At 38.5% G+C, this 27,686-nt stretch overlaps 1 protein-coding gene across 1 annotated transcript; it reads right to left on the bottom strand.

Annotated features, from left to right (window-relative positions):
• Positions 1-573: 573 nt before the first annotated feature.
• LOC106719346 (E3 ubiquitin-protein ligase UBR1) lies at positions 574-27,686 on the bottom strand. Its single transcript, XM_045683459.1, has 29 exons — positions 27,286-27,686; positions 25,198-25,312; positions 16,420-16,568; positions 15,913-16,077; positions 15,512-15,666; positions 14,958-15,103; positions 14,646-14,742; positions 14,391-14,533; positions 13,734-13,826; positions 12,619-12,872; positions 12,331-12,509; positions 11,764-11,961; positions 11,150-11,336; positions 10,391-10,576; positions 9,762-9,910; positions 9,161-9,326; positions 8,187-8,301; positions 7,521-7,732; positions 7,065-7,231; positions 5,759-5,934; positions 5,538-5,626; positions 4,916-5,043; positions 4,352-4,462; positions 3,704-3,921; positions 3,186-3,378; positions 2,782-3,018; positions 1,664-2,662; positions 1,345-1,533; positions 574-957 (listed from the first exon to the last, which is right to left on the bottom strand). Exons 2-29 carry the CDS (start codon positions 25,284-25,286, stop codon positions 811-813), a joined length of 5,337 nt encoding a protein of 1,778 aa, XP_045539415.1. The 5' UTR covers positions 25,287-25,312; positions 27,286-27,686; the 3' UTR covers positions 574-810.

The raw sequence follows: 27,686 nt of genomic DNA, 5'->3' as shown, positions 1-27,686 counted from the left end.
TTGTAATTTTTTACTTCAATACAATTTATAATCTACACAGAATTTGGGAATATTAAATAGATAATAATAATACTATATATATGTAATTACTAGTGTAATTTATGCAGTAAAATCTATTAAGATTATTTTCTGAGAAAAAGGCAAGACTTGTCCGTTAAGTTAATAAATGTTTTTGACATTATTTAAACCATAAAATTATTTAAATTTCCGTCAGAAATATTAAAATTAATTTAAAAAAAAACGGCCGTTTTTTGATTAAGTTTATTTTTACACCAATATTTGGCAAATATGGTGCCGCACCAATCATCTACTCTCCCAAATTAAGGTATCTTATTTGGACATAAATTATGACAAATGGTTAAATAACTTGATTGTATTGTGCTACAAATACATCAGGTAAGCACATTACACAATATGTTTGTCCGTATTGTTGTGCACCAATCACATATTCACTGCACTACACATCATGAACACTAAAGCACACACACATCTCGGCTTGATACATCTCGTGGTGTGCTTTGTGTCGCGACGTGTCTCTTTGACGTACACTTTGGCACGTGTCTCTTTGACGTGACGTACACTACACGCGCGTGTCTCTTTGATACACTCACGGACGTGACTTATAGTTCCGGCACTACACTCGCTACACAGCACACAAGTGTCTTATGTCGTCGCAGCATCGCACGTGTCACACGTGTCGCCGCTCTGCACAGGACACGTGTCCGTCCCGGGCACTTAGTACTCGGGCTCGATGTCTGGCTCGTGGTGCGGGTTGTGCGGGTGTCGGCGCGGCGGCGGCAGGGCGGCGCCTCACATGTTCTGCCATGTGTTGCCCACCATTACATTGGCATCGAGGCCGCGCGCGATGCGCTCATGCACGCCATGCGACAGCCACACCATGCGCAGACGCTCGTACCGCTCGGGGCACAAGTGCAGCGGGTTGCCGCGACGCAGACCCTGAAACACACAGATAGTAAACATCGTAAATTTATATATATAAAAGAAAGTCGTGTTAGTTACACTATTTATAACTTAAGATCGGTCGAACTGATTTAGCTGAAAATTGATGGGGAGGTAGCTTAGAACTAGGAGACGGACATAGGAACTTTTTTATCTTGTGTGCATTTTTTTTATTCCGCGCGGACGAAGTCGCGGGTAAAAGCTAGTGTCAAATAAATCAAATAAGTATCAAATAAATAAATAACCAAATAAGAGCTATAATTTAGCACGTATATATGTTGTCATGGCAAGTTTTTTAATCTAATTGCATTGTGGCCGTGAATTGATCTTTACCAAAATGGGTAGGAAATTAAAGTCCTAGACTGTTGTTTGTGTGTGACTCACCTGGTCGGTCTCTCCGTAGGTATCTAGATAAGGCGCAGGCAGCATGGCGCCGCGCGAAGGCGCTGCGGCGGCGAGCAACAGCAGCTCGCAGTCGCGCACGCGCAGGAACACGCCCGAGCCCGCACCGCACTGCGCCGCGTGCGCCACCACCGCGCCCACGTGCTCAGTCACTCCGCCTCTACCAGACACCTGCGCGTGAACATACCACCACTTTATATTAACGCCTTTCATGCAAAATAATTCATTATCAACAAGAATCAGTTTCTATAAAAGAATCTTTAAACATCAATTAATGTAATATTGTGACTTTTACCACTACCTCGATCTGGCAGCAGTAGCTCTGCGAGCAGAGAATCTGTCCGCACACGAGGCACATGGTGGGGAACTTGCTGTCCTCGCGCTCCGAGTTGGGGCACGAGAACTCGGACATGACGTTCATCAGCTCGGAGAAGTCGTCGGGCAGAGGCACGAGACGCGGCGGCTCGCCCGGGTCCAACACGATCTCCGGCTTGAGATCGCCGCGGAACCACTTGTTCGAGTACGAGGACCACTCCAACGCTTTCTTCCTAGCGAGCGGCGTGTCCATCAGCTCGCGGAAGGTGGCTGGCAGGTTGAGGTACCCGCACATCACCTCCCAGGTGTCTCCGTCGCGCACCGTCAGCTCCGTGGGCGGGATGATGTCGCTCAGGAAATGGAAGAACAGGCAGCAGCACCTCAGGAACGTGTGGCACTGCCGTTTGAGCTTCTCCCACACTTCGGGCGCGCTCAGCTCCTCGATCTGCAGGTTGCCACGCCGTAGCTCCTTCATGAGCGGTAGCAGGTTTTCGAGGTCGGCGGGAATTTTGTACTCCTCCTGGTCCTCCATGGGCTGGCTGGTGCAGGCGCTGACGTCGAGCGCGATGAGGGCCTTGGTCATTTCTGCGCGGAAGGCGTCGAGGGCGATCTGTCTCGCGAGGTGCGTGGGGCGCGCGGGACCTGCGGGCTTGCAGAAGAGAGAGGGCACGGTGAGGACGAGGGCGACGAGGGCACCGAACACCTCGTGGGTGAGGGGCGAGGTCTTTGCGAGGGCATGCAGCGTGCAGAGCGCGTGGTGAGACACGTGCTTGGGCGTCTCCCAGATGGAGGGCATGGCGGCGGCGAGGCGGATGAGCGCCTGCAGCGCGTCGCGGTGGCGCGAGGGCAGCTCTCCCAGCAGCGGCCGCTCCTCCGCCTGTAGCACCGAGTTCGTAGACATGACCGTGTACGCGGTGGAGCGGTACAGGGCTGCGATCGCCACCAGACCACCGGTTTCCATCGAGTTGCACACTAGCGGCATCGTCTGACAAAAATAAAACAACGATATAATTTTTTTCCCTTACTGTATCACCACCATTAAACAGTAATCTGATTAATTTATTTATAAACTAATGTTTTAACAATTTTGTCAGCGCTACCTACCCTCACAAAGTCCTCGACGAGCGTGAAAGCCTGGTTCTGGCTCGAAGGCGAGGCAGAAAAGTGGGCCATCAGCTCGGGCGAGAGCACGGTCTCCGCGTGCGTGGAGGAATACACCTCGGGCTCCGGCTCGGGCTCCTCCTCCGTCTCGGAGGAGGTGGCGCCGACGCTGCGGGCGCGCGCCACGCAGTGGATGTCCTCGCAGTACTCCGTGCACACGTGCACTGCCTCAGATGACACCTGAAATTTAAAACAACAAATTTAATAAAATATCCACTATATATAACTAAACCACAGAAAAACTGAAGAATATTAAAATAAATAAGCAAGTAAAGTCCTATCATTGCGCTAGAGAGCTGTTGCTTTAAAAAAAAAATGTAACATCCGACTCGAAGGATCATATTCACCTGATGCCTCATCCGCAGTATAAGTTCAACAGAATCGTTGTAGGTGTCCTCGCTGAGTGGGGGCGGGGAGCCGGGCGGCAGGGTGGGGGCGGGTACAAGGGGGAGGGCCGTGTTGCAGAGCCGCTCGCACAGCGGGCACAGGTACTCGCGCTTCTCAACATCGAATGCCGCCGGTTGACGCAGCCGGTACGGTCTGAAGTTAACACAAAATGAAGTTAAATAACGCATTAATATATCTATCTTACTAATATTATAAATGCGAATTTTTAGATGGATGGAGGGATGTTTGAAGGTATCTCCAGTACGACTCAACGGATCTCGATGAAATTTGGCATACATGTAGAAAATAGCTTAGAAGAACACAGGCTACTTAATATTTTTTTTAATTCTGACAGAATCGCGGTCGACAGCTAGTTTAAGTAATATAGTACAGTCAAATACGAAGAAATTCATTATGACATGTGTGATGAACGATTAAATAGATTTTAACAAGTAAGATGTCATATTTAATAACATACCTGATCTTCTCCTTATCTCGCACACCATCAACATACTTCCTCCAGCAGCGTGCATGCAGAGCATGTCCGCATGTGGAGACATGAGGCTGAGATCCAACACCTGCAGCTAGGTAGGCATCTCGAGGACAGCTGACCACACCCCTCAGCCGGCTCAGCACTGTCGACTGCTGCACGAACGCAACCAGCACCAAGGGTTCCACGTTCAGTTCCACACGAGCCTGTATGATTACAAGTTTAGTGCCTGGATGTGAATGGATGGATGTTTGTTTGAAGGTATCTCCGGAACGATTCAACGGATCTTGATGAAATTTTGCACATAGTCTAGGAGAACACATACTATGTTTTTTTTTTAATTCCGCGCAGACGCAGTCGCGGGCAAAAGCTCGTACAAAATAAAGCAACAAAATCAACTTTAAAGAATTCAATCAATCAAGTCAAATAATAAAAGTTACATAACGTTTTCAGCAGTACATAAGTACTTTAGTGTAGATTTTGTATGATGAATGACAAAGATGTATGATTGCTTAAATTATGAACGATCCTCTAAATGTGCATTTAAAATGAGTGAATTATTTGTCGTAGTTTTATAGTTTTTGACATCAGAAAGTATTTCTCTTATATGGTAAAATGTTACTGGTGGTACATCACCTCCTCCTGGCACATGATGCAGACACGCGGCGGGTCTGGTACTCCGCCCCCCCACACACCCAGCGCAGCACCCGCGTACAGCGGACGCAGCTCCTGCTCCTCCGCCGTCACCTGATAAAAACAATTAAAACAATGTTCGCAGCAACTCATACAAGATAAAGTTAAACTTCTATAAGCAACAAATATATAGTTAACTAATTTAATGTAATTATTTTAGTCCCCTTCCCCTTCTTTTCTTATAAAGGATTGGAAGTAGTAAATGTATTGGCAGAGAAGGGGACACAAAGAATTATCACTTTTTCTGTGCATCCTCTGTCGATTACAGACAAGGTGGGTCGTTTCGATATTTCGGCGAATTCAAGTGACCACTTGCTCATTAGCCACCTTTTACTATAAAAAACAACAAGGTCTCTGTCTACCTCTTGTACATTATGTTGTTGGTAATGTCAATATATTAACGATTTTAGATTTATTATTAGTAGTATTTTGCTTCGGATTCGGTTGTATTTGAAGCAAAATACTAAAAACCTACCGAACTATCGTCTCAAAAACTCAGGAACTAACCTCAGTGTTGGTCTCCTCGAAGAGCACCGCGTTGTTGGATATGAACTTATTCATCTGCGCCTTCATCTGATCCATCAGCTTGGCGCGACGTTCCGCAGCCAGCTTGGCGCGGCGGCTCTTCTCTACATCTGGAAATTATTTACATAATTAATGTATACTTACATACTTTATACGAAATACTAGCTATCGCCCGCGACTCTGTCCACGCGGAATTAATAAAAAACTTAATTAGTTGCCTCTTCTAGACTGTTACGCCAAATTACAGTGAGATCCATGCAGCCGTTCTGTAGATACCTTAAATAAACATCCATCCATCCAAACATTTACATTTATAATATAAGTAAGATGAGGGTAGTTCATATTTCCCCTTCTAAACATCTCTCTGTCTTTATCCCACACATGTAGAGTTAACGCAACCGGGTCTATTCCTCCAGATTGACCTATCAAATAAAAGTTGACTAAAATTAAAAAGTTCTCTAATAGATTTTAGACCACAAATACACAAAAAAAAATTACAGTCTCTTGTCAACGGTACTTATGGATAAAGTAAAAAATTGTTTAGCGAAACAAAGACAACATAGCCAAATAATTTGTTTTTAATAAAATAAACAGTCATACTAACCTGCAGAGTCCTCGGAGGCCTTTTGTCCCTGGTCGGTGTCCATATTGTCACCATCACCCGCATGCTCATCCGGCTGACCCAGCAAAGCTCTGCACATAAACAAAAAACCATAACACCTGAATCTAAAAAAGATAAGATAGTTATTCCTACTATTCCATTTCTTCCAAAAACTAGACTTTCCTGACTTGCTTACTTATTGTTAGGTTATATTTAATACTAACTTGAGCCTGGCCAGCAACCACTTGGCGAGTGGCAGATGAGGCTCCACTCGTGCGCAGGAGCACAGCTTCTGCAGCAGGTCGAGAAGACCGCTGCGCTGTGCGCTCTCCGCGAACGCAAGAAACTCGTAGTGTCCGCTCTCTTCATCTCGCACCGCGTATCCAATCAGATGTAGTGCCTGTATACATTGACTTAATTAGTATGTCTGTATGTATTAAATTCTATTCATTTCACTTAAGAACAAAAAAAACTTGAGAGGTGTGTTGGGACACCCGGATGGAACGAAGTTCCTTTCTATTAATTAGTGAAGGAACCAATGTTTATTCTATGAATAAACAACTTAAGTCTTCACAAGAAGTACATTTTATTTCTATGAATTTTCGTTATATATTGTCACGTCGTTGCCATGGTGAAGTAGCGCTCATTCGTCGTTAACATACTTACTATAGCAAAAAGTGTCGTGACAACTTTTCGTAAGAATTTTTTCCGTCTAGACCCCTTTCACAACGCGCGATAAGGAACTTCGTTCCAAAAAATTATAACCTGTGTATAACACCCTTTGGAATACTTTCTCAAAGGATATTTTTTTTTTATATCATAAGGTGGCAAACAAGCAAACCGCCACCTGAATTCGCCGCAATAGCGAGGCGACCATTGCCCACAGACATCCGCAAATGCTGATGCGTTGCCTACCTTTAATCAATGGAGAAGGGAACGCAAAGAAAGAGGATTTTTCTCCTTCCTATGCTTCCCCTCTTTCACCAAATTCACTTCCCCTTCCCATCCTTTCCTAATAAGAGTGGGAAGGGAAGTTGTCTAAAATGAGTCCTCCAGCACCACACTCATCAGACTGTACTTGGAATTGCTTTCACTTCACGCCTGTCGTCTGTGAGGTCGTGGTATTACACCGGGCGAGCTGACCAATTCGTGCACCCAACAAATATTATTGTTATTAATACAATTTGTAAATCATACACCTTTCCACTATGATCATTGATTCAACTTCTTTACATCAACATTAAAATGGGTTTATTAACATATTAATCTATACTAAATAAATTGATTATATCTAAAAATATTTCTCTCTTTTGACAAAATTTTTCATCAATTTAATTTTTTAACTATTATTATTTCTTCTTTTTTCACGCACAGCTTCTTACCAGCCAGTATGACCTCCTTGGCATAAAACCTCTGCCGTGCTACCAAAGAGGTTTGATAAGCATCAATATGCGTTAAACAACTGGTTTTATTACTGTAAACATATATTTTCATGTATTTGACAACGTGAAATCCATCCTCGTTACATACCTTATGCACTTGTGTTTCGGAGAAGGCGCGCGCGCGCAGATCTAGGGCGCGCTCGAGCACGCAGCGCAGCACGTGCAGCGCCGCGTCACTCTGCAGCAGACTGGCCAGCAGGCGGAATGCAGGAGACAACTTCGGCAGCGGCGGTGGAGGACAGCACTCCGGTAACCCTGTATACAAAATTGAAACGTAGTACTTCAGTAAACACCATAAAAATAACGTAAGTAAAACAGGCCTTGACACCCGACTTTGTCTGCTGTTATAATTGACCATTTACCAATCTGAGACTTAGAATTTTCAAATACCTTACTTTCAACCTTCTTAAAGTTGAGATAAACTAAATTAAACTTAATCAAACCTGATCATTGCTGACTAAGCAGTTTTATTGCAAATACAACAGTTTAAAACCATATTGTTAAGTCTCAAATATTGAGGTGGAAACTCCGTAGTAGTACTCACCAGCAGCCTTCCGTCTATTCCTCTGCTCCTCCTCACTCTTGGACAGTTCCTCTCGTGTATAATGATAGAAGAATGTATCATATTCATCATACAAATGCGGCTTCAGTTTGTACATGCCACGATTGTTGCCACCCTTCGGTTTCACAAAGTCTGCCACTTCATGGATCACAGCTTCCAAACCGGTTTCGTGCAACTGGTCTTCTGGGAGAGATCTGGAAAGATTTTTTTTTTTGTAATATTAGATATAGCATATATAATTAATTCATTTAGGAATAATTACTTCTAATGGGGAAAAATAAATTTGAAAAAAATCTAATAATTTGTACCACTAAATATATAAAAACCCCACTTTATTCTATACATACATACATACAAAGTCCTCTGCGGACTGTAGTCATAGTAAAATCTGTCATATTTCACTCCGAAAAATCCAAAATTAAGTTTTTTTTTTAAATGACTACAACGAAAATTGACAGACGTCATATTAGACGTACAATATTGTTACTAGCGCCACCTACATAGTACATTAAGTATTTCTCTCCATACATATTTGTAAACATTACTAAAGTTAAAAAAATATATATATTTATGACTTATTTCATAATTTAATATTATAATGTTTTAATACAAGTATTCCAACAGTGGAAACAGTGTTATGTTAATCACCTGTTGAGTTCAGAGTGTGGCATGGGTTTGACACACAGCATCTGTATGATCTCCTTCTTGGTGCGATCCTCGTTGCTAACCTCACCAACACCAGGCACATACCGAGATCCAACCACTGGTAAAGAAAAAACATACATTACTATAGTACAACTAGCTGTCGCCCGCGACTCCGTCCGCGCGCAGTTAAAAAAAACTTAATAGGAGTATGAAAAATAGATGTTGTCCGATTCTCAGACCTACTGAATATGCTCACAAAATTTCATGAGAATCGGTCAAGCCGTTTCGGAGGAGTTCAAGTTCGAGGCCCGTGACACGAGAATTTTACATAATAGATATTTAAATTATTTATCTTGGGTTTCTGAGAACAAAATAACCGTTTAAAACATATTGCTATCTCAGTTTTATCAGTCTGTAAAAATTTTATACAGAGATTTTGGTCTCAAAAACCCACGTTAGTATGACAGATCTTTATTAAATATACTCTTAGTGACCACTTAACAACTATGTATGAGGCAGTCAGTAATCAGTATAGATATATGTTGTAAATTTACTCTAGGGATTTAACTTATTTTAACATCTCAGTCACAAATCTTTTAAAGATTTCTTAAAGCGACCCTTAGTGTAGTTTTAATTTAATCTACAATAAAGTACAGTTTAAGCTTAAACTACTATGACATATACGAATATTTGAGATATACATTTTTGTAACTTAATCGACAAAATGTATAATATTACTAGCTGTCGCCCGCGACTCCGTCCGCGCGCAGTTAAAAAAAAAATGAAAAATAGATGTTGGCCGATTCTCAGACCTACTGAATATGCTCACAAAATTTCATGAGAATCGGTCAAGCCGTTTCGGAGGAGTACGATGACGAAAACTGTGACACGAGAATTTTATATATTAGATTTGTATCCAAGCGTAAACCGCAAAACTCAAATTTAGTAGATAACGTTACGAAAGTATTCGTAAGTACCAGTGATGAGCAGACCGAGGAACTCCTCAACCATGCTGCTGGTCTGACGCAAGGTGTCATACTCCACGTTCTGCTGCTCGAAGTCAGGTGCAGCCCACTCCAGCAGGTTGAACTTGTTCAGTACGTGGATTATGAACTCGTTGCTCTCAATAAGGGATGCACCGATCTACATACATTTATATTTTTTTTATTTTGTATAATATTTTACTGTTTAAAATAAATAAAGACTTAAAAAAATATTAGAAATACAGATAAAAATGGATAAATAAGAGTACAAGGGACAACGATATTTTTCTCATTATAAGACACTAGCTTTTACCCGCGACTTCGTCCGCGTGGAATAAAAAAAATGCACACAAGTTTAAGCTACCTCCCCATTAATTTTCAGCTAAATCAGTTCGACCGATCTTGAGTTATAAATAGTGTAACTAACACGACTTTCTTTTATATATATAGATTTATCTCTAACCCAAGTTTCTCGTTTAACTAGGTTCGACTGTACTCTACTATTGATTTGATATTACTTGATATGTATATTTGAGGCATATCGAGGACAAGAATCCTCGTCTATCCGTGACACAAGATGTATATGACATGTCACCTGCAGCATGACAACATCGCGGTCCAGCATCTCTGTGCGGCATTTCACGTTGTGGTAGAAGTAGAGCTGGTTGAGAAGAGCGTAACCATTGCGCCGCCACATTCCTGCGTGTACTTGCGCTATCATCGCCATTGTACATAACACCGGCTCTGCATCAAAAATACATATATAATATTATTAACAGAAACAATAATGTTATATATATATTCTTTAAGTAAATAATCCGGATATTCTTGCCACGTGGGCATTGCCGTGCCCACTAAAAATCACACATAAATTAGCAAATAACAAAAAGCTATATGTTGCTGTACAACTTTCTACTGGACTTATATTTTTAATTTTTATTTTAATACGATTTCGTAATTAGGTTTTACTCATTTGACTTGTCAAATCGACCTAGAAAGATAATATATTTTGTTTTTATTAATAACAAGATGTCGCACGCGACTTCGTCTGCACAGAATTTAAAAAAAAAATATTTTTCTTCTAAACTATGTTCTACATCCATGCCAAATTTCTGAGAGACCCATGCAGGCGTTTTGAAGATACCTTGTAACATCCATCCATCCATACAAACATTCGCATTTATAATATTAGTAATATCACTGGTGGATTGCATGAAGGTGTACCAATGAGTTCCTCTGGTGTAGGTTTGGGTCTATCATGTCGGTCGAACTCCCTGCTGTGGTAGGCGAGGCCATGTCGCTGCAGATGGAGATGCAGACCGGCGATGAAACGCGACAATGGCCGATGGATTGACACCGGCTCTGATGACACATCGTAGGGTATCACCAGCGCACTCTGGTTGCCCAATTCTGTAATAACACGAATAAAACCTTAAGCGTTTTATAAACCTATAGTGTGCATACTTCAATTGATTTATCTGACGTTGTGTAGAGGGCGCTGTTATCGTGATTAGCTCTGTCGGAAAATATGAAAAATGTACTGAATACAGTTAAAAAAACCGACTGACTGATACAGTCATGTCAAAGATCGCAATGTGTCACAGAAAGAAGAATCAGCTTTTAGACTTCATTCGATTCTAATTTTAATAAATAAAATGTTATAATAATTCAGTTTTTTTTTTTTTCAATCTGGCAAACTTACGAATTCCTATGTTATTCAAAAAAATGTTTAATTTTTTTTCTAGAACTATAAAGAATATTATTGTTCATGTAGTTTTATTTAATGTTATTTTCTATTACGGTTTTTACATTTTTAATTTCAAAATAGGCTAAAGTACACTGATATCCAATGCCTTAATAAATAATAAAAAAAAAATCTCAACTATTACGGCTCTACAAAATTGAGTTTGACACCTGTTTTAATAGATGAAATAACGCCATCTATTGGCTGAGGTGATTTAAACTGGTTATTTTTAAGTGTACCTCTGAGCTGATGAGGTTCGTGTGTGCACGTGTCTGCGTGTCTGCGCAGCGCCATGCGGTAGGCGGAGGCGAGCAGACCGCGCTCAGCACCGCACCACTCCAGCGCCAGGGTGATGCTGTTGGCCAGCTTCACGTGCAAATTGAACGCGGACTCCCACTCCGGCTCGTATTCCATATGCTGACCGCGCTATACAATAGAATGTAAGAAATTAGAAGAACGATAGAAAAAAAGGCCAAGTATCCTTGATTTAAAATCGTTTCCCAATAAAATATGTAACACACAGAAGACACAGAAGACAGGCGTGAAGTGGAAATAATTCCGCGTTTCGTCTGACGAGTGTGGTGCCTGAAACCTAACCTTAATCCACTTTCTCTTCCCACCCTTTTCTTATAAGGAAAGGATGGGAAGGGGAGGTGGATTTGATGGAGGAGATGCATAAGAAGGTTAAATATTCTCTTTTTGTGCGTCTCCTCCTTCGTAAATTGGGGGTAGGCAACGCATCTGCAATTGCGGATGTCTATGAGCAGCGGTCGCTTCGCCATTTCGGCGAATTCATGTGGCCGCTTGCTTGTTTGCCACCTTGTAATATAAAAAAAAACAATTTGTATCCTACCTGTCTGACAACAGAGTCCATGCCCTGCATCATAACCAGCAGGGAGATGATGAGGGAGAGTCCATGCAGGAATCCTTTGCGCAGATCATCATCAAAGGTGGTCGGCACAGAGCCAAGGAGGTACTTCACGTCGTATAAAATGAACTGAGCTCGCTTGAACGCCATAGATACATGGTTGCGATCGAATTCCAGACGACCCTGATGTAAAAATTATAATTATTACTACAAAAATATAGTTGAAACACGTGTTTTAACCCTTTGACCGCCGCTGAATTATATTATTAACGTCAACTTGGTGATATATTTCACTATAAATATATATCACCACAATGCTTTGGGTACAAGTACTTCATTATTTATTGGTAAAGATCTCATTTCGCAAGCAAAATATACATTGGTATATTTCAAAAATGTATGTGGTAAGGTCCATAGTCTAACAAATTTAAAACTCACTTCAGTTATCTATTCCCCATGTACCCCTTTTACAATTTCATTAGATTTTTTAACGTCACAGTATGACGTGGATGTACATATTTGAAAAATTATATAAAAAAGTTTTCAACAAACCTTGCTATTACACCGCCTGAGGCATTCACTAACGAAGGTATTCATTACGACGAATAACGCATCGTGCTTCGCAATAAGATGGTGGGCGAGAGTGGGTGTGGTGAACAGCTGCACCGACATCGAGGAGATGGAGAAAGAGTGGTCATGATCATCCCGGATAAAGTCCTTTAACATCGACCCTGAAGATACACAATTATCAATATAAACAAAAAAAAAACAATATTTTTTTTGTTCTAATTAGAAAGACAAACTTCCGAGAACATTGATATAATCAAGATTTTTCCTTACCGTAGTATTTGGTGAACAATATCGCCATATTCCGCTTTGTGTCATAATCCATGAGCGTGGTGGCAATGAGGAGGCGGTGCCATGCGGTGCGCGCCGCCTTCCACATGCGGCAGTCATTCTGCATGACACCGGCGGCCACGCCCCCCGCTCCCGCCACGCCCCCCGCGCCCACAGCCCCGCCCACCTCGGACCCCAGCGCTACCTGACTCACAGCCAGACGGAGAGACGGCTCCTTGCATACGAAGTTCTGAAGCCTAAAAGAATATTACAATGAATGTGTTTTCAACAATCTGTAAATATAAATGAAATTGGGAGTGTCTGTATGATAGAAGAAAAAAAAAACAAATTTCGCGAACATATGTACTTGCATGGCTTCTAATATCTAATATGATATAAAATTTAATTTTTTAAATTTATGTCTGTCCGTAAGGCCTTGTTTGTTTCTGGAAATCTCATTAATCCTGTCAAAATCGGTCCGGGCTGAATCTTGTCGGGAAGTTAGCTGATGATTGCGGGCATACTATTTTTTTCCAACGCCCATGAAGTTGCAGATGACCTCTAATAATTTAATTATTGTCGATACATTCGACCTGTTTGATAACTGAATATATAACTGGCCACCAAAACAAATTGCTATAATTTCCACAAAATAATAAAAATGATATGAAGTAATGATCGTTAGATAGAATATTAAACTCTTCTATCTTATCTATATATATAAAAGAAAGTTGTTTTAGTTACACTATTTATAACTCAAGAACGGCTGAATCGATTTGACTGAAAATTGGTGGGCAGGTAGCTTAGAACCAGGAAAAGGACATAGGATAATTTTTACCCAGTTTTCTATTTTTTATTCCGCGCGGACGGAGTCGCGGGTAAAAGCTAGTCTATATATGTAAAAGAAAGTCGTGTTAGTTACACTATTTATAACTCAAGATCCGTCGAACTGATTTAGCTGAAAATTAATGGGGAGGTAGCTTAGAACTAGGAGACGGACATAGGAACTTTTTTATCATGTGTTTTTTTATTCCGCGCAGACGAAGTCGCGGGAAAAAGCTAGTTTAAAATAATTTAAACATGTATTGAAATGTATGAGTGTGTATGAGAGTACTGACCAGTGCAGCAGCTTCATGGCGTAGTGCTGGTGGGCGACGACGTGCGCGTGCATCACGAGCACCTTCAGCACTGGCCCGTGTCGAGATGTGAACCTTTCGAACATCGCGGTGCGGCTGAGTGCCAATACATTGTATCATCTCCCCCCCCCCCAATACACACACATGCAATATGGGGGGAGGAGGTAACTGACATGTGTCAGTCTGACACTACTGATTTAATTTAAATTAATAATAAATAAATTGCTTTTATTTAAAATAAAATAAAAAATTTTACGAAAAAAAACTATGTATACTGCAATTTTATATATTATGTTACCGCGTTACGTCTGATGAGTGTTATGCCGAAGGCCTAATTTTACTCCACGATCCCTTTCCACCCTTTTTTATAAGGAATGTGAAGGGTAAGTGAATTTGACAGAGGAAGGGACGCATACAAAGGGGATATATCCTCCTGTGCGTCTCCTCCTATATAGATTAAAGGTAGGCAGTGCATCTGCAATCTACTCATAGGCAACGGTCGCTTCGCTATATCGGCGAATTCATGTAGCCGCTTACTCGTAAAAAAAATAGAAAGAACTAAATATTTTTATAGACATGTTTCGGCAGTGGAAACACAACATTTTATGATAACTAAGCTACAACTAAGTGAATACTTACGCCTCGATATCAGTCTTGAGCTTGTCACATATCTGGAAGGAGTTGCACTTGACGAGGGCGCGACCCTCGCGGTCAATGAGGCTGACCAGCTCCACGGCGTCGCGGTGGTTCGCCTTCAGCACGCGAGTCAGAGTCGCTATCACCTAATACAATTAAAAATAAAATCTTATAACAGTTTTTTTTTTACTTTTTTAAATATCCGACGACCGTATCCAGATCCTCTGCTCTGGACATCCACTAGACCTGTTAAAGTACCTGTTCGAAGGTATGTGTCTCGTCGTTGTACATGACGGTGCAGTAGCAGTCCGGTTGGTCCAGGATCTGCAGCAGATCTCTCTCTCCATCCTTCAGCCTGCAAACAACAATATAAACAATCATTTTTTACCGGAATTACAAGATGGTAATGTTTTACATAAATATAAAACTATGTTTTCATGTATGTAGATTTGTATGTATGTCTAATCTCTATCGAATTTGACCAAAAAGATGGCATTACATGCATATATTTCTCCAGAGTGTCATTAGTGAGTGTTATTGTTTTTTTTTTTAATTTGTATGTTAATCTACCTAAGTTCGTTAGGCAGACCGGGAGCGTGGTCGAGGGTCAGCAGCCGGAAGCAATAGGAGAAGCAGACGGAGGCGAGGATCTTCATGCGCTCCACCACATCAGCGCTGATGCTGGTCTGCGACTCTTGTTCGTCGTTCTCTGGTGCCTGGATAACGATAACTTAAATTGTAATTTTATTAACTTATCTTTACACCGTAATTTAAATAGAAAAAAAAAATAGTAAAATAAACTTAATAAGAAAAATTACAAGAACTAAAAATTTTACAAAAGATCATCAAGACGATTCAAACGAGCCCAAACACGATGAGGTTGTGTCGTTTAATTGCGAAGTTCCTATATCCACCTTCCAACTCCATCATCAGATCAGCACCATATGATTATAATATTGCATTGTCAGGCTATTTACACTTGTATGCAAAATTTCAACTCAATCAATAACCGGGAAGTGGTTTAAATTAAATTTACAAGATTTGATGACAAACATCGGGACAGACATCCGGATAGGATGCTTGTAGCATCTCCTATATAATTTTCTACGTAGGTATCAACTAACGGTGTGAAGTTCGCAGAATGGATCTCGTTTCCAGGCCTCGGTGTCTCCGCAGTCGCAGCAGCCGCCACCACCAGACTGACCCATCTTGTACTTGTGGTGCCGGTGCGCTGACACCTTGAAGCACTCCACGCAAAGCACGCAAGTGTTGTCCATACCTGAACATAAACATGCACGATTAACGTACCAAGTACAGTCGAACCTGGATGAATGAGAAACCTTTATAAGCTAAAGTCATTTGCTCGGTCTGGATTTACCTCCAAAAGCGAGAAATTCGGGTAAGAGAGAAACCTCTATAAAAGATAAAAATGTCGAGGTCCTTTGGAATCTCGTTTATCCAGGTTCGACTGTAATTGACAATAATTATCAATGCGTTTTCGACTAATATCAAGATGTATACTAACCGCACTCTCTGCAGCTGTAGGCGGGCTCGCCCTGCTTGAAGACGCGTCCGCAAAGAGTGGAGCGGCGCGGCATCGGCGCCTGCGAGGCGTCACTGCCGCCCCATACGAACTGCTCCAGCGGCTGGATCAACAGCTTCTGAGCCAGCTCCTCGTCGAACGACCAATCTGCGAATAGATAACACGTTGATGTTAGTTAGCTAAATTTAATTAAAAAGAAAGTGTCAGCTTATTAATAGAGCTATTTGCATCCATCTCAATGAATCCAAGAAATGTTACAAATCTAGTATCAAGTGTCTAGTAGTGCTTTCTTCAAGCATCGCTTCAATACTCATATCTAGTCTCTTTACTATTCCAAACCTTATTAAAACTTGATTTCTATAAAGGTAAATAGAACTTTCTAGTTCTTTAGCTTTATCCAGTCACTCGATTCAGTGTAATACACTTCTCTAAACGTTGACACTCCATTAAACACATACATACGTCATTACCCATTATAAAGCAACTGACCGAGACATGTCCTGTTTGGTTGCGGCGAGTATATCCTGGGCACGGTGACCCTCCAGTGATCCTGGAAGTGCGCGGGGGAGAGCACGCCTTCCGCCAACTTGGCGCGCCACAGCTCCACCACAGCGTCAGCACGCGCCGGCAATGTGAACCTGGCAAAGTAATTAAAACTTTAACACTCTACATGTCATATTTAGTTTTGTGTGAAGTCAACCAACCCGCACTGGGGCGCGTGGTTGACTATGGCCTAGTCACCCCTAATTTAGGGTAGTCTACGAGCTCAGTGAGGACGTATAGTGAGCTGATGATGATGTCATAGTAATTTTCAGATATCTTCGCGACTATAGCGGGAGGGTAGCGGGATTCGAGGGAAGGGCGCTGCGCAGCGCACGATGACCTTGGACCCGACAAGATATTTGAAAAAAAACTATACTTTGGTTGAGTTTTTCACTGATTATGTTAATTTCTCTATATAAACTAATATAGTAAAGCTTTTTAATAATATTTCACTGATATTTGAACGCACTGATCTCTAGAGCTGCAGATCATCGTCATCACCCACAGTGGAAATCCACGGTTATGATGAATAACTGATATTATAAACTGACTTATTATCTTCGTTGTTTTCTTCCATCTTGATAATCAATTAGTTTACAATAACACCATTACATCATCACCATCTTTAGACCCATCTTTCCAAGTTTTTTTTTAAACTAATTTATTAGATTAAAAACAAAGAGATGTATAATCACGCATTTTTTTCGTATTCACTAACAAATAGACAGAGACATTTATCGACTGCGATGTTTAAAAAATCACTGAACGAACAGCCGGACAAAATCTCCATCTATTTATATATAAGAAACTAGCCGCCGCTCGTGGCTTCGTTCCGAATTAATCTACTGAAAAATATTTATAAATATTTTAAGGGAGGCCGTACCATCTATTTGTGGAGAACCGTTAAAACGATAACTCGCTACTTTGATTATAAAAACTTAAAATAGAATACATACAACAATACCGAGGTATTTTATACAACACTAGCTTTTACCCGCGACTTTGTCCTCACGGAATAAAAAATAGAAAACGGGGTAAAAATTATCCTATGTCCGTTTCCTGATTCTAAGCTACCTGTCCACCAATTTTCAGTCAAATCGATTCAGCCGTTCTTGAGTTATAAATAGTGTAACTAACACGACTTTCTTTTATATATATAGATATAGATAATATATAATAGATTTAAAAAAAAAACTAGTGAAAACAAGTGCAAGTATACACAGAGACAGAAGTTAAAGGATGTCAGCTGTGAACCTTTAAACAAAAAAATACTTTTCATTTAAATAACGTAAGAGGGGTTAATGGGTCTAATATAACTTTCAAAAATAAGCTTTGAGGTAATAAGGTAACGACTGTTATTTCAACACAGTAACCTCAATTACTTTAGTAACAAGCTTTTTTCTTCACAATAAAAAGGTTGCATTATCAGAGAATAAATTTACGGTATCTCTGGAACGCCTGAACGGATCTTGATGAATTTTGGCACTCCCGGGACTTCGTCTATACTCGTCTAACGAGAAGCCTACGTATTCTTCTAGACTATGTTCTACATTTATGCTAAACTTCATCAAGATCCGTTCAGGCGTTCCAGAGACACCGTAAAATAAACATCTATCCATCCATCCATCTTAACATTCGCATTTATAATATTAGTAAGATTACAGATCGTATTATCGATATTTAAACATAGTTTTAATATATTTTATTAAAAGGGCAATAAACATTAACACTGGTTATACTAAAAAAAAAAAAAAAAAAAAATTGAAATAAGAAGTAAAAAACAAAAGAAAAACGATATTTTGGACAACGAATATGAAAGACTAATCATCGAATGAATATAATCTGTTATTTATTTTTTAAACATGTCATCTTCAACATTTTGTGACCGAAATATCCAGACAGCGTAGTTATAGGAATAGAGCCTGAGATAGTAACAAAGCAAAATAGACTTTATTCTAAAGGAATAAATCTTAGGTTATAATAGCACAGTTAACGATATAATAAACCTAGTGCCCGAAGCAAAATGCGGTAAAAATAAAATGGTACGGCTCGATGACGAGGTCAATGACATTGGTGTTTTTGTTTATAATGCAAGGTGAATTCGGATTAAATATGGTTTATTTAATTAATAGACCATTGACTTTTACAAAGGACAAGGACATAAAAAAGTTATTCTTTTCAAATATAATTCCCAACATAAGTTATATTTTCCCAATTTCTGTGTGTTCTTGGATTTGTTTGGTAATAAAATTAATAGGTAATTTAAAGGCAAAAAAAGACGTCTTGAAATAAGATTCTGAAAGCTCATTTTGTTAAAGTTGAGTCGTTAAAAATATTTGTAGCTTTATTTCCACCCACAAGGCTTATAGGTAGCGTTCCCGGGCGTCCGGATAAAGCTGGACATAGGTAGGCTTTTTTGGTTGCGTGTCCGGCTTTTCTTACCCTTTTTACATTTCCCAAACGAGAGTGTACTTATTAATACTGAGACAAAATTCTAAATAATACAGGATGTCCGACCTTTCTACCCAAATGTCCGGCCAAACTGGCTGGTCTGTACGGCTAGTAGGTTTGGCGACCTGGCAACCCTACTTATAGGTAGTTTTCACAGAACTAATAATTGTTATTACTCTAGTTATGTTAGTCAGCAGATTGTTATCATTAATCATCAATGGAGAACTGTATAATAAAACTATAAAGTGATTGTTCTTACATGTTTAACCAATATTGACAAATATGTTATGCAATAAAAAAATGTCGGAAGCTGGCAGAACACCAGGTAAGGGCGAGTCAGCGCAGCTCCCTCGGACCTTGGCACGGCAATGAACGACATTCAGACTTAATCACACCGTAACGTAATTCTAATGACATGAGCGTTCACTTCTGGCGGATCAGCTACGCTCCGTAGTCGCACCCTAAAATTGTGTTCTTCGCAACGACTAGCAAACATTTATACCTACTGTCTCTTTAAATGTTTTTCACTGTGAGATCATATAAAACGAATGATAAAACAATATAGGACATACATGTGTACCAATTTGATAGAGCTACGGTGTGATAGAAGGCCGTTGTTCGACTTTGCCAATATGAAGTTGATATATTTTGAGACAAGGCACGTGCTGTGAGACGTTTGAGTAATCTTGTTTGCATTAAAATTAAGACTGATTGTCATTAAATGATATATATACAATAAAAGATGATGATTGAATTGTTTTTAATTGAGGCGGAACTATTTTGCATTATAATGATTACATCACCTAATGCAAATAAGTAAGCAGATCGAGATAATTTCGTCAAAGTTTTAATAGTTTAAAATTTAATGAACATATCAAAATAGTACGTTTCTTTTATTACAGAATTTACGAGTTATAAATTAAAAATCAATTTACGTCTACATGATTGAAAAGTGTATGCAAATCGTGTTATTTGAAAAACATGTTTGAATTGCGGAAATAATTTCAACTAAAGCACAACTAGGGATGTCCAAAATTTATTTTGGTATTGCAATGAATTTTGAAGTTAATTATACAAGTAGCATATAAATCACCAGACTAGAAATATAAAACAAACCATTATTTTGCGTAAAAATATTCAATAATTTCTTCGCGTACTTATCGAAGTTGACTTAACGAAAGATGACACGCTCCATGACAGTTTTTCTATGTTCTTGGTCAAGCTATAAATTAACTTAACTAACGTGTAACTTCAGCACTGTATGATAGGTTTTGATATTTAATTTTCATGAAATTCATTTTTTTTTATTCAGTAATTTAAGAGGCTTTGTCGCAATGCGACCATATCGCCCCATAAGCCTTCCAATAAATACACCTTACATCTAATTATCTACATTGATTCTTAAACACATGTCGGTCAAATTAAACATCATCCTGGCCTCGTCAGAAGACGGGTAAGCCAGGATAGTGTTTATCTGACCGACATTATACCCGAACATCTTAAAATAATTACGTCTAAGCCGTTCGTTCCGAGTACACTCCAAAACAACATGGTGGATGTCTTCCACTACCCCACAGTCTCTGCAATTAGGTGATTGAACTTTTTCATGAGAAATCCGAACTTGTTGCTGGGAATGTGTCCGGAACGTAATCTCATCGCCATCTTTATGAACAATGTTGACATTTGGATACTGTCTACCCACGGGCGTAAGGAGATTTGTGGTTGGATCGTCTTGTACCAAATCCCGCATGTTCTCGATCTGACGTCGAAATACTCCTGCCAAGCGCACTTACACATTTCTTTTAAATTTTTTACTGTTTCTGTATAAAATGGTAATATGTGAAAAGGGAGTCCATCGGTAATGGCTTGTCTAGCTAGCAGATCCACATCATCACTTCTCATTATTTGGCTGTGCGATGAAACCCATTGTAATTTTATCTTTTTATTAAATATACATTTTGTGTTTTTAATTATCCTCCGAAATATTTTTTCAAAACTCCAAATCGACAACCCTATTTGAAATTTTTACTAATAGTTATGACTGAATTTAAAGGTTAAAAATATACAAAATTACAAATATACCAGAAATAGTCAACTGCTATCTATTCTTACTTAACAGATTAAAATATTTCCTCAGACACATTATCAATATCCCATTTATATTAAAAGGTGACCTTATATTTAGCCTTGCACTAAATTATTCCTGCATATAGAACCTTTTTTACAAGTCAAGTATAATCTTCTGGCATAAAGCAAAAAACAAACAATAATTTTCATACATATCAACACTGACTTGACATGGATAGGTAATAAGACGTGATATTTTGTGCCTATTTGATTTTCACCATTTTCGCGCAGACGGCGAGGATTCGAATTAACAATAGACAATGAATAAACAGTCTGTAACATCAGGCGGGTTAAAGTTGGAACGAAACAAGAGCTGTCATTTCCAAGTAACCTACCATATTACACATATGTATTATGCTATTATACAGTAGCTGTCGCCCGCGACCCCGTCCGTTAAAAAAAAAACCTATGTGTTCTTCCAGACTATGTTCTACATTTATGTCAAATTTAATTAAGACCCGTTGATTCGTTTCGGAGATACCTTCAAACAAACATCCATCCATCCTTCCATCTTAACATTCGCATTTATAATACTAGTAAGATAGTAAGAAGTAATATATATAGGGAATCAGAAATTAAGAAAAATTTCAATTTAAAATATTAGATCCATTAGAAGTTAAGACATTTATCCCCAATGCCGAAACACTAACGAAATACACAACATGTTTCGACAGTGAAAATTCACGGTTTTATGAACTATGTATCATAACGTTAATTAACCGACAACACTTACAGCTACACGACTCCGACAACTAGTAAATAATAAAAAAATATGGTTACACTCACCATTTTTTCTGTAGAAATGAAACATAAAACAACTTACATCTTGAATTCCTCTAGCACATCACTATGGTAGAGGAATTTTGACATGTCATCTGGTCTACAGCATAGTACTTTTAACAATTCCTTTAGTATCATATTTTATTTGGAAACACTTCACTTCATTAAAAAAACTAGCAACCTTTCTAAATTTTAAATGATAACTATTAAAAATTTAATATTCTGTACCAAAAACTACATTGTACGTCAGTGTACATTTTTAAAAAAGTACAGTCGCAAACACAAATCAATCGAAATATTGTTTTCCTTTCACACGTCAAGCTTTGAAATAAAAATACTCTGTTGTAACTTTATGTTTTTGTTGTTACTGTGAGTAAAAACTGCGTAGATTGAGTGGTTTGTGTTATTGCTTTTTCTTTAAGGCTATTGATAACAGCTATCAGGATAAAGTGTAATGATCCTTTGTCCGACAGTGTCACGTACTGCGCATCTATTTTCTTATAAGAGTACAAATACGGGGGCAAATGAGCGGCGGACATAGAAGAGAACATCAACGCTCATGGACATCCACAAGTCTAAAGGAATTACATATGTGTTGCCGGTCTTTCCATTTAAAACTAGCTTTTACCCGCGACTCTGTCCGCGCGGAATAAAAAATAGAAAACGGGGTAAAAATTATCCTATGTCCGTTTCCTGGTTCTAAGCTACCTGCCTACCAATTTTCAGTCAAATCGATTCGGCCGTTCTTGAGTTATAAATAGTGTAACTAACACGACTTTCTTTTATATATATAGACTAGCTTTTACCCGCGACTCCGTCCGCGCGGAATAAAAAATAGGAAAAGGGGTAAAAATTATCCTATGTCCGTTTCCTGGTTCTAAGCTACCTGCCCACCAATTTTCAGTCAAATCGATTCAGCCGTTCTTGAGTTATAAATAGTGTAACTAACACGACTTTCTTTTATATATATTACTGATCCATATTAGATCATCCGATTAGCATAAGTTGAGATTTCTGAAAGGTATAGTCTAAGTTGAGACTACTGAAACTGTACTACTGTACTACACAAGTATTTTCCTTTAGATTACTACATCTCGTTAATATTATAAACGCGAATGTTTGTATGTATGGATGATTGTTCATAGCTATCTCCAGAACAGTATAGATCTCGCTGAAATTTGGCATAGATGTAGAACATCAGGCGGGGCCACGGAAGAAAGCTAAAGCGTTCCCGTGGCGCCCGCCATAATGCGTTAGAGGGCAGTCAGGTTTTAGTGGGTATTCCGGCCACCTTCTGTGACCGGCGAGTCCCACACTCCCTACGCCATTGCACAGCCCGGCGTAGGCGTGCGTAAACGCATTTCCTGACTTTAAAAAAAAAAAAAAAAAAAAAAAAGATGTAGAACATAGCCTAAAAGAACACAGGCGACTAATTTTTTTTTTTTTTTTTTATAAGAGAAGGGGGCAAACGAGCAGCGAGAACACCAAGGTGTTCAGCGACGCCCATGGACATCTGCAATACCAGAGGAATCGCAGATGCGTTGCCGGCCTTTGAGAAGATGATACGCTCGCTTCTTGAAGGACCCTAAGTCGTAGCGGTTTGGAAATACCGCCGAGGACAGACCATTCCACAACGCGGCGGTACGCGGTAGAAAGCTACGCGAAAACCGCACGGTTGTGGATTGCCAGCCATCGAGGTGGTGTGGATGGAACTTGGCGGTCTGTCGGGTCGTCCGATGACGAAACTCGGCGGCAGGAATTGTTCCAAACAACTCTTCTGAGCACTCCCCGTGGTAAATACGGTAGAAAATGCAGAGGGAACTAACGTCCCTCCGCAACGCCAGAGTGTCGAGCCGATCAGTAAGAACTCGGTCGTTGACGATTCGAACCGCTCTCCGTTGTATGCGGTCAAATGGAAGAAGCTGGTACAGGTAATTAAGTTTTTTTATTCCGTGAGGAAGGAGTCGCAAGCGAAAGCTAGCCCTCAATAATTCCTTTTATCGACACAAAAGTCGATAATCTACTGGGTTCTAAACAGTCGTATAAAAACATCATGTTACTGTATTCAAGTTTAGCGCAAGGAAACTTCTAGTAGCTGATCCTCGCAAGGCAACATCTAGCTAAATAATTAGAACGTAATAAAAATTATCAATTCGCCAGTAGTTAAGAGCGGTGTAGCAACAGGTGCAATCAATAAGTATCAAATATGCCCAGGTCACCGGGATACACGCATGCGCGTACTTAATTCTGTACGCCCCTATTAAGGTCAGTTTCTACTGCGTAATACCTGAATTGGAAACATACTATCAATTCTTAAAATCGAGAGATAATAACGATGATCTTAAATGCACGATATTTGGAATGATTATAAAAAGCTCTTATGACTTTATCGGCATAAAAATCTACGTTAAACATATATAATGAATAAATTATTCAAGCAGCGCCTTATGTATATTTATCCGACGTCGTCATATATTAACGCTAGGATTAGTTATAATAAACTATTGCAAAATATAAATTCATATAAAACATATGCAAATATATAAATTTCGATTATATATTTTAATACATTATATACAGAAACGGCTATTTAACTACATATAGTATTAGAATAAAGCTTTTAAGAAGCACTAGATCACCTTGCTAATAAAATAGGTTGAGATTTAATTTTGTACTACATCCGTTTAGACGAATAACGAGATTCAACAGGATATTTTCATATTGATGTGCATAGAAAAAGATGTTCACAGCACTCTTAAGAAATAGTTAATTGCGAATTGATCATAAATTTACCAAAATTATATTCAAACAGAAAAAAAAAGTCACTCATTATTTGCCTGCAATTAAAGTGCCTAGTTAAAATACTATTGAATTGGTTAACGGTATGAAAATCAATCACACAAAGCATTCTATTAATTTAATAAAGAATAACCAATGTTTAATATCAAATCGTATTTCAGTTTCTTCACTACTACGATATGGTACCTAAATAACGTAATTAACAGATGAATTCAGATGAAGGTTATCGCAAATCGAGCAAAAACCTTTAAAAGATTTGCCTAATAAAATTCAATTCACTTGCTCTTATTAATGTAAGCTTAAGATTAATATTCCAGATGTTTAGCCAGCTAGATAATAAATAGAGAAAAGGAGAGGATGTATAGGAAGGGGAAAAATCTCTTTCTGTGCACCCTGCCTCTGTCAATTAAAGGTATTTAATGCTTCTGCAATTGCAGATGTTTATGGACAGCGGTCGTTTCACTATTTCGGCGATTTGATGTGACCGCTTGCTCTTTTGTCACCTTATAATATAAAAAAAAATCATTGGGATTTGGTTTATACCATGTGAATGCTTTGACAAAGTACCTGTCAGCGGGGATCATGTCGGTGGTATCATCCTCCATGGAGTCATCCACCACCTCCACCTCCAGCTCCACCGGCGGTAGAGAACTCATTGTGAACTACACGCACTTATCGAAAACTGTAACAAATAAAAAAAAATCTATGTTATCATATTGAGACTTCTGATTGTCTGGTACATTTTGTTTTAATTTTCGCTAAATAAAATTTGTGTTTAGAAATATAAATTATGAGTAAAGTCAGTTAATACAGCATTAGTCTCAAGTTCAACTTATTAAACTTAGTGTTTATAGAATTAAAACTATTAAACTAAAAAAAAAAAATTGTAGAAAAAAAGAAGGTAGATGTGAAAAAAGTAAGAACAGGTGTTATTTTTTTTTCTATCTACATACTTGTTTTTTAGTAGAAGTGAGTGTGAAAATAATAAACTATGAAATAGAACAAATTATAAATATCTCAATAGATAATAGGTAGTGAATTTCAGAAATAACCGATTGGCAGTAGGTCAGACAATGTCCGTAGACAAACTTATATTCATTGAACTTTAACACAGTGATCATTTCTTATCTTTATAATCATCTGTTTGGTATTATTGTAGACGTGAGGTCAATTCACATTATATGTCTTTGTTGCTTTGTTTTATTTGACATTTGCACAATAATTACAACAGCGTTTTTCGGAAGTCCTTGAAATTTGTTAATTAGGATATGAAACACGTGATATGCGTAACTAGTATCAGGTTTATATTTTGATAAAATGATGGTCTACTCATGAATATATAAAAACTAGCTTTTAACCGCGACTCCGTCCGCGCGGTATAAAAAAAAAATGCACACAAGATAAAAAAGTTCCTATGTCCGTCTCCTAGTTCTAAGCTTCCTCCCCATCAATTTCAGCTAAATCAGTTTGACCAATCGTGAGTTATAAATAGTGTAACTAACACAACTTTCTTTTATATATGATGAAACAGTATTTATTTTAAAGTTTGTTGTATATGATATCCATTAAAATAAGACTTTGGTTAAAGAGTACAGTTACAATAGATTGGAGAAAATTTTACTATAGCAGTTTTACCATCATAATAATTATTTTTTTTATATTTCATATTTTACATTCGCATATAACAATTAACATATTATTGTAATAGTTTTCTGTTCAAAGCACTTGAATAAATATACAGTATGAAATATTTTATTGACAAAATTATGCAATATGAGTGATTAAATGTTGCATTTTTAGTTAATAACAACCTCTAGATCAGTGTTTCCCAAGCTTGGGCGTACACCCCACCTGGGGGACATTTGAATTTAGAGGGGGGCAATTCGGAGATTTAAAAACTTAAGGCTACATCCTTACAATGATAGCCAGAGCTAAAAAGTACATAAAAACGTTTTAGAGACAAAAATCCGTTGCATTTGAACTATTTATATGTGTTTTCGTGTTTATAATTTTGAAATGAAATTGATCTAGGCAGCCAAAAGTAGTATTTAATTATTTCTCTAACATTGTTTTAGGCCTCAAGAGAAATTTATTTCTAAACAAAATTTATAAGGGGGCAATAGTCATGTTCATCCTGAAAAATGGGACATGGATCCAAAAAGGTTGGGATACACTGCTCTAGATACAACCTATCTTTATTTTTATCCAAAATACTGATTATCTTAAAAAATAAATAAAACGCACCAACATCTGTTGACTCACTTAGCTGTATGTTATATACTGATATTTAGATACAATATTTTCTCATTAATTGTAACAAAGAGTAATAATTAGGCATATATTTTGGGACGACATGAAAAGTAAAAATTAAAAATAGCAATATCTAACTTTACGAATAACACCTAAACAAAAATAGAAAATGAGATTAGTTTTTAATCAAAGGACAAAATATTTTTCTTTATCTTAACATTTTGCGTAATAATTAGACATATCGTTATAAACGAATGAAACAATATGGTACGCTGCGCAGTAGTTAATTTACATTTTAAAATAAATATTGTAATTAAAAACGATTTTTGAAGTCACATTTCATGTTAAAGTCATTGCACGAGTGACGGAATAACACTATAACGTAACAAAAGAAAATATCTTTACCTTCGCTCTTTCAAAATTGTTAAATCATCCAATCCAATTGGATTGATAAACCACGCCGAAAATTCCTTCCGAAGAAAATCTAAATAATCTAACACTGCATTTAATGTTTCAGATACCATCAGTTTTTCAATAAACGCACAAATAACTAATTTTCACATCAGCTACAATTTCTTGACCATTGGCACGAATCCACTGAATTTTTTGACATTTAGCTCCATCACAACGTGATAATATTATTACCGTTTTAGAAAATGTTCCACATATTTCAGTGACTATTAGGAAGTCTGATAATTACGAACGAAAATTTAAATACTATTTTTAAATGATTTAACACCTCGAAAATAAAAATATGCAAATTAATCGACGGTGAGACGAGACGGACAATCGACTTCACTGTACAA

This window comes from Papilio machaon, chromosome 22 (assembly GCF_912999745.1).
Source record: "Papilio machaon chromosome 22, ilPapMach1.1, whole genome shotgun sequence".
Classification (NCBI taxonomy): Eukaryota; Metazoa; Arthropoda; class Insecta; order Lepidoptera; family Papilionidae; genus Papilio; species Papilio machaon.
Note: the sequence above shows the minus strand (reverse complement) of the source record. Positions and strands in the feature narration are given on the sequence as shown.